The 14078-nt window shown below is 39.1% G+C and overlaps 1 protein-coding gene across 1 annotated transcript; it reads left to right on the top strand.

The window, feature by feature from the left end:
• The first annotated feature begins 7965 nt into the window (after positions 1-7965).
• On the top strand, positions 7966-13828 carry LOC114271468 (uncharacterized). The gene is made up of 5 exons (XM_028213082.2): positions 7966-8506; positions 8839-8902; positions 10921-11085; positions 12498-12563; positions 13151-13828. The coding sequence occupies exons 1-5, from the start codon at positions 8235-8237 to the stop codon at positions 13388-13390; spliced, it is 807 nt and encodes a 268-aa protein (XP_028068883.2). The 5' UTR covers positions 7966-8234; the 3' UTR covers positions 13391-13828.
• The last annotated feature ends 250 nt before the right edge of the window (positions 13829-14078 follow it).

Raw genomic sequence — 14078 nt, 5'->3', positions numbered from 1 at the left:
CACCCACTACTAATTGACTACCTACCGAGACCAAGCATTGAGGACCCCGAAGTAGAAGAGGTGTGTTGCGCCGAATTAAGCCCCTTATGGATGCATCCCATCATACTGTTCTTAAAAGACGGCGTCTTACCGAAAGAAAAGAAAGAAGCCAACAAAATTAGAGCAAAGTCGCAGCGATTTTGGCTCTCCCCATCTATGGCATTGTACAAAAAGTCATTCTCAGGACCTTATCTAAAGTGTGTCCACCCCAGCAAAGTAGAAGCATTCTTGTTCGAAATACACGAAGGGGTGTGCGGAAGCCACCAAGGAGGAAGATCGTTAGCTTACAAAGCCATTTCACAAGAATACTGGTGGCCATACATGCAGGCAGACTCAGAGAAGTATGTGAAGAAGTGCGAAAAATGTCAGAAGTTCGCACACTAAATACATCAGCCGGCCAGAGAACTCCTACCATTGACCAGCCCATGGCCCTTTGCAATGTGGGGCTTGGACATAGTAGGACCACTTCCAACAGCTCCCGGAAACAGGAAATTCTTTCTCGCAGCAACAGGCTACTTCACAAAGTGGGTGGAAGCAGAAGCATTAGCATCAATCAAGGAAAAAGATGTGAAGAAGTTCGTCTGGCAGAATATTATCACTCGGTTCAGCATGCCCAAATCCCTAATATCTGACAACGACACTCAGTTTGATGGCAGAATCTTTAGAGGCTTTTGTGAAGAATACAATATAGAATTCTACAATTCTACACTGGCGTATCCCCAAGCAAATGGCCAAGCAGAGGCATCAAACAAGGTTATTTTGGATGGATTGAAGAAGAGGTTAGAAAAAGCAAAAGGCAAGTGGGCTGAAGAACTGCCTCATGTTCTGTGGGCTTACCGCACCACACCTCGGCGATCAACTGGAGAGACATCATTCTCTTTAGCCTATGGCATGAAAGCGGTAATCCCACTGGAAGTTGGCCTCCCTACAATTAGAAGCGAAAATTTTGATCCAGACTTAAATAGAGAAGCCATAGCATTGGAGCTCGACCTCGCTGAAGAAAGAAGAGAAAAAACACTAGTTCACATTGCCTCATACCAACAAGAGTTATCTAGGAAATACAACAAAACAGTGCATCCAAGACAATTCAAGATCGGAGATTGGGTACTGCGCAAAGTGATGGGAAACACCGTGATTGCGGGAGATGGCAAGTTAGGGCCCAATTAGGAAGGACCTTACAAAGTGGTTGGAATAGCAGGCAAGGGGGCATACCACTTAGAAGATGAGGATGGCAAAGCAATTCCCAGGCCATGAAACACTGCCAATGTCAAACTATTTTATTTTTAGCTTTTCTTCAAAATACTTGTAATTTTTCTTTTCCCCAATAAAACAAGTAGTTTTTTTAGCATAAGTGTTTTATTCTGTAGAAATTGTTTTAGTAAGTTAGGGGCATTAAAAACATGGTTGGCTGGAAAAACCAACACTATTCCTAAGCCCAGGATAAGGATCCAGGCTGCAGGACGTTTGGTCGAAACAACCAAACACTTTACTCTAGGTTGGCTAGAAAAACCAATCTAGAGGTTGGCTGAAAAAACCAACACCCTTCCTAAGCCTAGGATAAGGATCCAGGCTACAGGACGTTTGGTTGAAACAACCAAATACTTTACTCTAGGTTGGCTGGAAAAACCAAACTAGAGGTTGGCTGAAAAAATCAACACCCTTCCTAAGCCTAGGATAAGGATCCAGGCTGCAGGTCGTTTGGTCAGAATAACCAAACATTTTATTCTAAATTGGTAGGAATAACCAATTTAGAGGTTGGTTGGATTAAACCAGCTCTTGGTACTCTTCAGCCGAAGTAAGGATATCGGCTAAAGAGTGGTTGGCTGGATTAAACTAACTCTTAAGTACTCTTTAGCCGAGGTAAGGACATCGGCTAAAGAGTGGTTGACTGGATTAAACCAACTCTTAAGTACTCTTTAGCCGAAGTAAGGATATCGGCTAAAGAGTAGTTGGCTGGATTAAACCAACTTTTAGAACTCTTCAGCCGAAGTAAGGATATCGGCTAAAGAGTGGTTAGCTAGACTAAACCAACTCTTGACACTCTTCAGCCGAAGTAAGGACATCGGCTAAAGAGCGGTTGGCTGGATTACACAAACTTTAAGTATTCTTCAGCCGAGGTATGGATCTCGGCTAAAGAATGATTGGCAGGTGTACTTATAGTTGCAAATATTTACAAATATTAAAGACCAATATAAAGTATCTCGGCAAGCAATTGCTATACCTCATCCAAGACTTCAATCAGAAAGTAAAATACAAGTATAGAGATCAACCGAGATGAGAGTTGGAACAAAAAGAGCAGACTTCATTAAAAATTCAAAACAAATACAAAGGAGGGGCCCCAGCCCGGTTACATTTGTCCAACAAAAAGAAGAAAAAACAGAATCAGTTAAACAGATCATCAAGATCAGCATCAATATCAACCAGAAGCCCGGTCTCGGTTGGGAGCTCGGTCTCGGCAGGAAGTACGGTTTCGGTCGGCAGCTCGTTAGTCAGGTCTTCCACCGTTGGCTCCAACCAAGCTGTCTGATCAGCAGGATCATTAACGACCGGGGTATCATTGGGCTCGGTTTCTTCATCATCGTCTGAACCTTGAAGAAACTGCTGCTGAATTGATACAGCGTACTCTGATAGCGAGCTCGGTATGAAGTACTAAGGAGGATTGTAGACTTCGGCCTCAGGCCCACAACCGAGCTGCACCACAGCTGCCCTCCAACCACATTTGAAGAACAAATCTTTGGCTGCCTCACATTGCTGCATATAGAAGGCCTCCCCCTCCTCGAAACCTTCAGCATTAGCATCAGCCGCCTTTTTCTTTAGCTCGGCGATCTCTGCATTTTTCTTACCTTCGAGCTTGGCTAGCTCACGCAGATATTTGTCTTTCATCACGGCTGCAGCTTTTTGTTTTTCTGCTTCAGCCGAGCTAACGAGTCTGGCCAAACGACCGTTCTCGGAATTTAGCTCGGCTATTTGCTTCCTAGCTTCTGCTAGTTCGGCAGTCTTTTTTGTCACCTCGGCCATGGCTTGCCTTGCAGTCTTGCGAAGTTCCAACACACGCTTATGGGCGATGTGGCTCTTCTGCATGGCCTACAAAAGGAGGGGAAAGACTTGTAATCAAACCGAGATGAAAGTTGTGCAAATTAGAAAGATCAACAAAAAAAGCTACTTACAAGCACCATGGATTTCGTGGCCGAACGAATGGCTTTTAGTTCGGTTAGATTTTTGTGATGCTCCATATCTGCTGGGAGGCAAACACTCTTGGCAAGGTTAAATGCCATCATGTGATCCTTCTCAGCGACCACCGAGTCAGTGTCCTGAATAGCTCGGTTCTGAAAAGTGATTTTAGGATCCCACTTAGAGGAGCCAGCCCGGTTGGAATGCTCCGGTTGCGGGCTCGGTAGAGGGCTTGGCGGAAGAAGGGTTTCGTCTTCATCAACTAAACGTTGCTCGGTTTGGGCACGCTTGCTTGGGCATGATGAAGAGGGTTGTTAAGATGGAAGAGCCACCACGGTCTCTTGAGTCTGGGTAGTTGGTGTTACTTCGGTTGGATGTGTTTCGGTTAGGAGGGCCCTCACTCTGTTCCTCTTTGCCATCTCTTATTCAGCAGTAGTTCGGACCAGGTTAATTTGTGGCAAGGTTGGATCCGGTTCAGGCGATGCCTCCAACAAAAAGTCTGTTACTCTGGCTTTTTGTCGACTGCTATATCTGTATGTCGGTTCAAAATTGAGCAGCTTGGCCCAACTTCTTTCAGTATACCGTAGTGCGGCGCGAAGTGTGTTTAGGTTAGGGTAACTGTACAGTGACTTGAGGTGGGCTGAGTCTGCATAAAGAAAATAACTGTCAGTTCGGTTCAGGAACAGGAAACCGAAATAAAAAGAGGCATGCAATAAAGCCGAGGTAATTATACCGGTGGTCCCTTTATTCCAGTTTATTCGATCACCAGGAATCTGGGCTGCTTGGTCTTCGAAGTTCCCAGAAACCCAGAAGAAATCATCATCGTTCAAGTCTTTATCCGGTGTGTCCGTTATTATTTTCTCTCGACGACGGCGTATTCTTAGATAATAGACCCATCCATCTTCTTTTGATCCTATTGAATATTGATGAAAGAGTTCGGCTAAGCCGAGGTTAATGCCAGCTCGGCGGTTTAGCTCAGCTATACCGTTTATTATGCAGTATGAGTTTGTGGAAAGCTGAGTTGGGCATATCCTAGTTTGCCTAAGGAATTCACAAAGTAAGGGCTAAACAGGGAATCTTAGGCCGGTTTCTACAATGGACAGGAGGGTGAAGGGAACAAAACCAGGGTTTCCCCCAGGTATGATATCTTGTTCGGCCAAAGTTAGGTGAACATCATCAGGGATGTTATAATCTTTTCGAAATTCGGCCAAACCCCCAGGTGTGTCTACTAAGAACCTATATTTACCCATTCTCTTTTAAGTTACGAATAAATTAAGCTTGTGTTAGCTCGGTCGGAGAAAGGTGCTGAGTAGTTCGGTTGAGCGCTCAAAGGAGTGCCTGGGCAACCTAAAGTCTGCAAAGTGAAAAAAGAGGTGGTAAGCACAGCTCGTGAGACCGTGCTAAAAGAACAAAAAGGGGCAAGATAAATATAGTCCTAGCTCGGTTTGAAGAAAGAATTTGGAATCTTGGTTTGTGCAAGGGGTTTGTTATTTCGTTTTGTGCAAAAGTTCGTGTTAGCTCGGTTGAACCTCTAGGGGCAAAGCTCTTAGTTCGGTTTGAACTACGAAGGCGGGGTTAGCCCCAAGTTATAACTCGACCGTGGTTGAGACTAACAGACGCACTATTACGCAGACTTAGTGCGGATTGCTAGCTCGGCTGAGTTAAAACAAAAGGTGGTTTGACTTGTTAAAACTAATGATATAACATGAAGTGTTAGTTCGGTTGAATGGTCTAGCTAGAATGACATCAACTACAAATGACTTTTTAGTTCGGTTATACTATGATTTTGGATCAAAATCAGTATTTTTTCAGTTTATTCGTAAAAAGCCAGAGGTTCTGTTACACGAAAGAAAGGTGTGTGTTTTGAAAAAACACACAAAATACGTGTATCGTAAAAGCAAATGCGAAAACAACAAAAACAAGGCAGATTTGAGTAAACTTACCAGGTCGAGAGGAAGAAATCAGAGATAGAAGCAACGGCAATGAAGAACACGAACTCAGCAAGTTCAGGGTTGAAGAAGCTCAGGAACGAGAAAGAGAGATAAGGAAATGAATAGTATGGTGAGTGATTCAAAAAACAAAGAGTTTTGTTTTGATGCAAGGACCAGAGGCGGGAACTGTTCAAAATTCACGGAGTTCGAAGACGGTGTGATAGCTGCATTGGGCCAATCAGAGGGGGCCACGTGTCCTTGGAATGAGAAACGATTCAGTTGTTGTGATTGAAGAGACGTTTTGATCGGACAGGTAGAGTCGAAGTGAATTTAGCTCGGCTGGAGAGGCTAAGAGAGTCTTTTAGCTCGGTCGGAAAGGCTAAAGAGCTTTTCAGCTTGGCTGGTAGACAAGGTAATCCCTATCATGCTGCGCAGATGGAATTAAGGGGCAATTGAGAAGGTAATTTATATGAAAATTGGGCCGAGCTGGGTAATGGGCCGTTATGGGCCACAGTGCGAAGGGCTGAGTAAAAAGGCCATGAAGTTATTCCGGCCCAAGAGAGGTGTAAAGTTACTCCGGTCTGCGAGAGACCTGAAGATTACTCCGGTCCCAAAGAATTTACGGTAAGTTCGGTCGACACTCACTAAGTTATCCCGGTTTGGACCGGAGTATTGGTTATTCCGGTCTAAACATACCGTGGTTAGCATTAAGAAGAGCCAAGGTAAGAGCAGTGAATGGAAGAGCCGAGCTAATGTTATCTCGGTCTAGTTTGCGGCTCAACATAGCCATGCTTACCTCGGTCATGTTGAAGTCTGACCATGGTAGAACCATCCCACTTGGTTTATGCAGTGAGGGGGGTGTTGAAGGATAAACATTATCTTTCAGGAATATGAATCCTAGGAGGATTCTACATGGAGGAGTAAAAGTCCTACTAGGATTGTGCCACGCGGAACCTATAAAAGCTTACAACATCACCTATGGAGAGGTAACACAACTTTGATTCCCGAATACACAAAGCTTCTTGTCTATTTGTCTATTCTGCTGACTTAGGCATCGGAGAGGTATCCGGCACACACCCACCGGCTAGCTCACGTTTGTATTTTCAGGGAGTAAAGCGACGTCGTTCGGAGGAGCGCAATCTTGATCAACAGGATTATACGAGAAGGTTTATTTCTTTCCCGTACAATATTAATTCTCCATTTTCATTCTCCTAAAATTATTTTTCCCCATTCCCCATTTCTCATTCTCCATGGGTACTACCCTTCCCATATCCTAATGAGTTTGGATTTTTCCCAACCCAACTTGACCCTTTTTTATTTTTATTTTTCAAGGTTCACAGCCAATTTTTTATTTTTTATTTTTTTTTTTGTTAAGATTCACAATCAAAACTAAATATACATTCAATCTTATTTTATTTTATTTGACTCAACAACAAAATCAAATAAATATTAATTAACATTGTCACATTATTCTTGTCAAATTTTATGTATATTTAGAATTTTTTAAATTTATTTAGAAAAATTCTATTCCTACAAAAAAATTTCATCTTCTTTTTTAATTTTTTTAATTTTATGTATCTCAAAACATGATTTAGAACAAAACCATATATTCAGAGATAAATAAATAACAAGTGTTAACAAATCCATACTTACAAACACATATATATCAAATAACATGAGATTAACATATAATTAACAGAGATAGATAAATAACATGAATTAATACCCATCTCGAGTCATCATGACATGTAATTAACTGATTGTCACAAATCCAAATTTGAAAGCCCATAATACCCAAGACCTATTTTTTCTTTTTTTTTTTAAAAAAGAAGAAGAAGATCGTAGAAGGGACTGTAGAAGAAACTCACCGATAAATTGTACCAAAACTTTTCAGAAGGCATTGAGATAGGAATCAGAGGACAAGGAAGACCAGGAGGCTGCAATACCAAGGCAATTTATATAGGGATAAATAAATAAACTAAAGTACAAAGCCACAAAAACGGTAACAAAAATCACCATGTAATTCTTTAAAAAATCATCATTTTTCCTTATTGGGGTTGCTTAGAAGGAAAAGAATTAAAATAAGAAAGAAAGTAAACCGTTATTATTAGATTCTTTGTCTTTTGTTATATTGAAACAGAATAAGAAAGAAGAAACTTTTATCAGAAACTAGAGAGAAAGAATAGAGAAGAGACATAGTCAGCGTTGGTCTAAGTTTTTACTGAGAAAGTACTTCAAAATCATCATGTATAGACATATTCATAAGTAATTTTTGAACAAAATAAAAATAAAATTTCAAACTCACATCGATTATATAACCAAAAATAGACATGAGCAGTAATTTAATAAACATGTATCAAAATACTTGAAACCAAAAAAAATAGTGAAAACATATGGAGAAATTATTTTTTGATGTATCCAAAAAAATAATATGAGAAAATTAGTGGGTACCTATCCCCGGTAAAGATTTAAAAAATATCACTTATCCAACTCAACGGACAAGAAAAAAAAGAAAAAAACTCATGTATTTGGATTGGGTCTCCATAAATACCCACAGGATAAGTTATCTATTACCATCCCTACGAGAATACGGTAAAAATGATAAAATATTATAATTTTATGTTGATAATTAAAAAATAAAAAAAAATATAATAAATAATAATTGATGAATAAATATGAATATGTAATACTCCAGACTATTTAATAATTTTTTGAGAAATCCTCGGTAATAATTTTTTGAGAAATCCTGAGTAAGAAATTAGTAGACCGTTAATTTGGTTGGGAGAAGAGACTTATTAGAGACTGCTATATTGACGGTCCACACGTGACAACAGCTGGAACCGTCGTTATCCTTGGCCCACGCTGTCACCCGCCAACCCTTTTTGCCAAAAAAGCATGAATGGCAAAAGCCAGCCAACCAACAACCCCTGTTAATACCCCCAGGAGAATTCCAACCCAAATTGCCCAAATCCCCCATTTCTCTTCTTTCTCTCATTATTGTCCATTAAAAAATTGTTAACAATTTGGATTTGGAGTTATATATATATATATATATATATATATCTAAGTAGTTAGACGAGAGATAAAGCCCTAATGGCGGAGGCGGAGAAAGTAGGGGCCGGCGTGAAGGAGGAGGAGGAGGAAGAACAGAAGTTTTTGGAAGGTGTGACAGTGTTGGATTTTGATATGCTGTGCTCTACGGTGGCTTCTCAAACCCAAGGCAAATGGAGGAATTTAGATACTCTTCATCATGATGAATCTCAAGATGGTGTTGTTGGTGCTGAATTTGGAGGTGTTCTTCGGATGTGGGAAGGTGAAGTTGTCAATTGCTTCGACGACCGCCGCATCGCTCTCCAATCCGTTTGGTAAAAACCCACCCTTACTGAGACACATCTCTGTTTCAGGCGGAATGTGATTTTTTTTTTCTTTTTTTTGTTCCTCTTGGTGAAATCAGGGGATTTCTGTCGATTTTTTTACTTAAACTTCTAGCCTTTGAATATGTTGTTGAATAGAGCAAATGGGTTTTGACGAATGAATGATATTCTTCATTTTTCTCTTGATTTACCGTCACTTATTTGGTTACAATTAGAATATGTTTGCAATTGCACCCATGTTGACGCACTGCTAACTTCAACAAATATATTTGTACTTGAATTGTTGTTTGATACTTGTGTTAAATCGGATTGTGCATTTGCAGTTGTCCATGCTATCGATTTGGGAAGAACATGGGGCGGGCTGGTTTCGGTTCTTGTTTTGTTCAGGTTAAGTATTTTCATTGTTTAGAAATGTTACATTTACTTTGTTTTTAATAACACCTGTAAGTAGCCCCATTGTTCTGGTAATATATTTCTATGTGCATGAATTACAAGAAATACAACGAGAATAGGGGAAAAAAATAAAAAAATTTGAATCCTTAACTTAACTACATGTGACGGACACATTTGACATTATTTTTCCTCTTCCTTTTGTCTTGGAACTTTAAAATGTGCCCAACATGCACAAAAGTTCCTGAATAATCTGTTTTTTAAGTAGATATTTTTTTCAATGGCACATGACGTTTCCTGTGGAAGTGTCATATGCTTGACCAGTTTCAAATCAGTTTGACCCCAACCATATGTTTTGACTAACTCTCAACACTTGGTTGTATCTTTTCTTCCTCAGTGCCATGAATCATTTTGATTCTACTTGTATTATGATGCTGTCAATGTTTGTTCACATATGGTACGACAAATAATGAAGGGGAATTCCATTTTATCTATTGTAGTTTACCTCCGGAGCACAAAACCCCTTGTTGCTCAAAAATAACTATGTGGTTTTGGACTAAAATGTAACACTAACTGTGTTAATTGAAAGTAAAAAATAACCTTCATAGTCCTTTGCTATCTTCTCTTTCTTTCGTTTTTGTTTCAACTCACAACCAGCAGATTAAATCGCCATTGCCACAATCCACACCTACCAGATTCAACCACCATTGCTATATTATATACATATATATATACCTATACATATACATGTACATATAATAATCTACTTTTGTACACATCTACAGAACCTATATAGACACACATATACACAGCCTAGTGAACACAATTTGATTGGTGGGAGCAACTTTGCATCAGCCGCGGAAGTTTTTATTGCTGATGCATTGCCTAGAATGGTGCTGTTTGCAGCCCTATTTTCCCATCATATCTATAGCACTACTGGACTTGAGAGAGGTTTAGGTACTTGGCATTGGCATCAAACCGGTAAATGCCTAAAAAAATTAAAACAATTAGACAATAACAAATTGTTAAGGAAAATGATATACAAGCCCACTTTTTGGGCCTAATGACATGTCAAAGATATGATTGGCTAATGATTAGAGAAAATATGATAGAAAGAGTTGACTTAGATATTTTAATAAATTGTCGCATTATTGGGTTTGAAAAGTGAGTCTAATTTTCGGGCCCGAATAGCATTAAATTGATAAATAATGAAGAATTCAAATTTACCTTGGTCAGGTAGTGTTGTAATGTAGTCCACCAAATGAAAATTTGAGCACTGGTTGTCTTTAGAGTGCAGACCCATGAAACTTTGATCACCTGACAGTTACAGGGTGTGGTAGAAGGGGGGCTGGGAGGTTAGGGAGGACAGGGGAGGTGGATGAGGAGGCCTAGGAGGAGGGCTGGGAGAGTGGCGGAAAGGGCTGGCATGTGGTGCCGGAGGTGACAAGAGGTTAGGGGTGGCAGCTGGAGTTGTGGAGGGGTGGGGGAAGGTGGCCATCCAGAGTTGGTGATGGCTGGGGTGGGGGCAGGGTTAAGGTTAGAATTGAGATGTTAGGAATGGGGGGATAAAATAGGAACTTTTATAAAAAATAACGCTCAATTAGTACACTTTAATGTGTGTTTGAGAGAGAAAAGATTGGGTATACACCTAACCTTTGGCATAATGCACAAGGTGGTTACCCCGTGACTTGATCCCATAATCTCAAGGTTATTAGGCCATGATTTTACCATTGAACCAATGGTCACCCCTAAAATAGGAATTTTATGTTATGGTAAAATTTTAATATAAAGAAAATGAAGTAGGCGGGGGTCCTAAAAAGAAAGGCGGGTGTTATTAGCAATACTCTAAATGAATATACGCTAATTGATATAGCAGTAAGTTTCATTTATATTATTAGGAATTGGGGTTAGTTAATCATTTTTCATTCTATACTTATTCCTAAATTTCAGTTATCCTATTTTTTTAAACCATTGAAACTTTGTTAAAGTGCGATTTTTCATTTTAATTCAAGCAGGGAATTGTATATTTCATTCTTGCTGCTACGGCACTTCTCAGCTGCATAGCCTTTATTGTGACTAAGAGAAATTGCTTTCTGTATTTGGCCGTTGTTTTCTCCATCTCAGTTGGAACATATCTGGGATTTTACCGTACACAGATCAGGAAAAAGTTTAACATCAGTGTAAGCATCTCTATCTAAGGTTGTTTATGATTCTACATTGTCTGACTCCTGTTTTTCAGGCAGCCTTTGTTTAATATATTTTTTTCCTATTTTTGTTTCACTTTGGACAGTCTCCAATATTTTTGTAGTAAAAGAGAGCATGTTGTGCTTGGGTTTTTAACTTATTTTCCTTACTTCAGCACAAGAAGCAATAGATTATTTGATCCATGACCTCCACCATTTCTCGATTTTTCCACAGCTTCTGCAAGTTTTGCCCCTTTGGCTACTTTGTGTCTGGTTATGTAAAATTTCTTTTATCTTGAATGGAGGGACCCTTGGGGAGCAATTTTTGACTGTGGTCTTGGGCATTGTCAAGAAATTGAATTAGGGTGTTGTGTGTCTTTGTACTATTTGAGATGACCGACCGGTTTTCTCAAACTGTTAAAATGAGTGTTGCCTATTTTCACCGCATACAGGATTCCAATGAATGGTCTCATCCTCATGTTTTTTTTTCCTATAATTAATTTGTTGGTTGCATCATTGACTACATATTCTTATCAATACAATTGACTCCATATTACTTGTCCATTTTGTGCCAAGTCAGCAAACCACCTTTGCTCTATGAGACTATGGCAACTTTGGTGGTGGAAAAAACTTTAAAAAATAAAAATAATGAAAGGATAGGGAAGATAGTATAAAGCAATATTGGTTTAGTCCTTTTACAAATTCAGGTTCTTATATTAGATTTCACATTCCTGATGATTTACTTTTGTCTTCCTTATTGTTGAATTTACTCTGTTTGCATACTGCATTCTTCCTCATTTTCTTGACATTTTTGTCTTGATTGAGGATTCTTCTTCTTCTTCTTCTTCTTCTTCTTCTTCTTCAAATAATGAGTCAAACAATAAAAGTCCTGCCAAACTAAACCAGTTGTTCTTGGTGGACATTTGATAGAGGGTTTGATGTTCTTCAGCTTGGCTTGACAAACTCACAAAGTTTCATGAGTGCTTTGCTCTTTGATGCATGCCACATGTTTATCATCGGAATTGTACCAATGTTGGTTACTCGTTCTTACGAGTCCAATCCATTCTGTGTGCATAGTTGCACTCACTTTCAAGAACTCAATATCTTCGGTGTGAAAAAGTACTGGAACAGAAATCCAGGATAACAAATTATGCTCCTAAATATGTAAAATGTTTTCTTGTTTATAAAAATTACGCTGCTTGCATTGAAAGTAATTCAAAATTGCTTTAATTTCAACCTCTTAATAAACCGAGATTGACTCATAACTTCTTGAATTCCTAACTAAGCTCACTGACCTGTATTCTCAGATCCAATGTCCTCGTAGCAAAATTTCCATTTTTGGTTAATCTACTGTCTTAATCGCACTTCAATCATGCTGACATGATTTGGTTAATCATGCTGTTTTGCAGGGTAGTGATGGGTCATTGGATGATTGTATCTACCATCTAATATGCCCTTGCTGCACATTATGTCAGGTTTGTTGGAGAGTTATGATTAAATAGCACTTGAACATGGTAAACAGAATAACTGAGTTACTTTTTCAAATTGGTTAACTTTTAGTACCTGTCACATGGACTCTTCTACTTCTCTCCATGTGGCCCTATGTCCACCAGATACAATAAGGGTAAGGGTGTGGGATATGTGTCCGACACTTATACCTAATTTAGACACTTGGATTCTCTAATTTTGTATGATGTTTGAAGAAGAAGATACTCACATTTGCTAGTTAAAAACATTTCTGGCTTCATGAATGGGAGATGTAAATTCTATTTCTTAGAACTTGTTTAATTTGAAGTAAATTTCTAATAATTTACAACATCCTATGTAATAAGATTATACGGTATGGTGGAAAAGGATTTATGTAACCTACCATACTTGATTGGGACACAAGGTTTGATTTGATATGCAATATCTGACACTTGGACACACTCGCATCCTATACTTGTACCTAAGTCCGTGTAACATAGCTTTTAGCAAAAAAAATTATTTTCTCAAACATTTCAGTTATATTTCTCTCTTATCTTTTGGAACGGGTGATTAACATTCTTGTAATCTGGATCAGGAATCTAGAACATTGGAGATGAACAATGTTCAAGATGGAACCTGGCATGGTCGGGGTGACACAATATGCATAGGACGCTATGGTGAAGGCAACAAAGCATTCTTTGAGCTACAACCACCGCCTATAGTGTCAACCAAGTCTTCTGATCCCTGCAGTCCGCAAAAATGTATAAATGCCGCAGATCACTCGTGGACTTCAGAAGTTGCGCATTCTGCACCTCTGGTCCCACAATCCCAATAACAGTCGCGTTCCAAATAATGTTTGGAGTCTAAAGTTTATTCAGATTTTGGGGATGGCTGTCCTGAGCATAGGACATCCAACATCTGCTATGTGGCCTTGAGAATGCTGTCTCTTCTGGTTTTGGAATGTTGACATGTTCAAAAGATTTGATAAGAATATGTTTGCACTTGAAGGAAGATGGAGCAAAATTCATGTATTTATTCGCGTGTGGGGGTGATTGGAACAGCCTCTGCATCAAAATGTATGTACACTCTAGTGTTATGATGATGGAAGTGCATCATTGTTGTTGTGTTCATTAGAAATTTGATTTAGGGTTTTCCGTCTATTTTCAGTGAATTGAGTCAATATGATAATGTAGTGTTAGATACTTCTGAATTTGTAGCTTTAGCCCTTAAGTTGTCTGGAAAAAGTTATACTGAAGATGCATTGATGAAGAAATTCAATTGTTGCCTTGTATGAATCGCAGAAAAAAAGAGTAGGAAATTATCCCACGCTTGGCTAAGATTTTATGACCCGAGATAACTAATTTAGAGAGGGGATGACACAAATTATTCTAACAAAAAACTTTTGTCGCAAAATACCTTACTCGAACTAATTTATCCTATGTAATCTTATTGGTGAATCAAACAAGGCTTTTAACATGCATTGAATCCGGCAAGAGAGATTGAGATCTTAGAGCATGTGATTG

Source organism: Camellia sinensis, chromosome 9 (genome assembly GCF_055761805.1).
Source record: "Camellia sinensis isolate YWXY chromosome 9, ASM5576180v1, whole genome shotgun sequence".
NCBI classification, from domain to species: Eukaryota; Viridiplantae; Streptophyta; class Magnoliopsida; order Ericales; family Theaceae; genus Camellia; species Camellia sinensis.
Note: the sequence above shows the minus strand (reverse complement) of the source record. Positions and strands in the feature narration are given on the sequence as shown.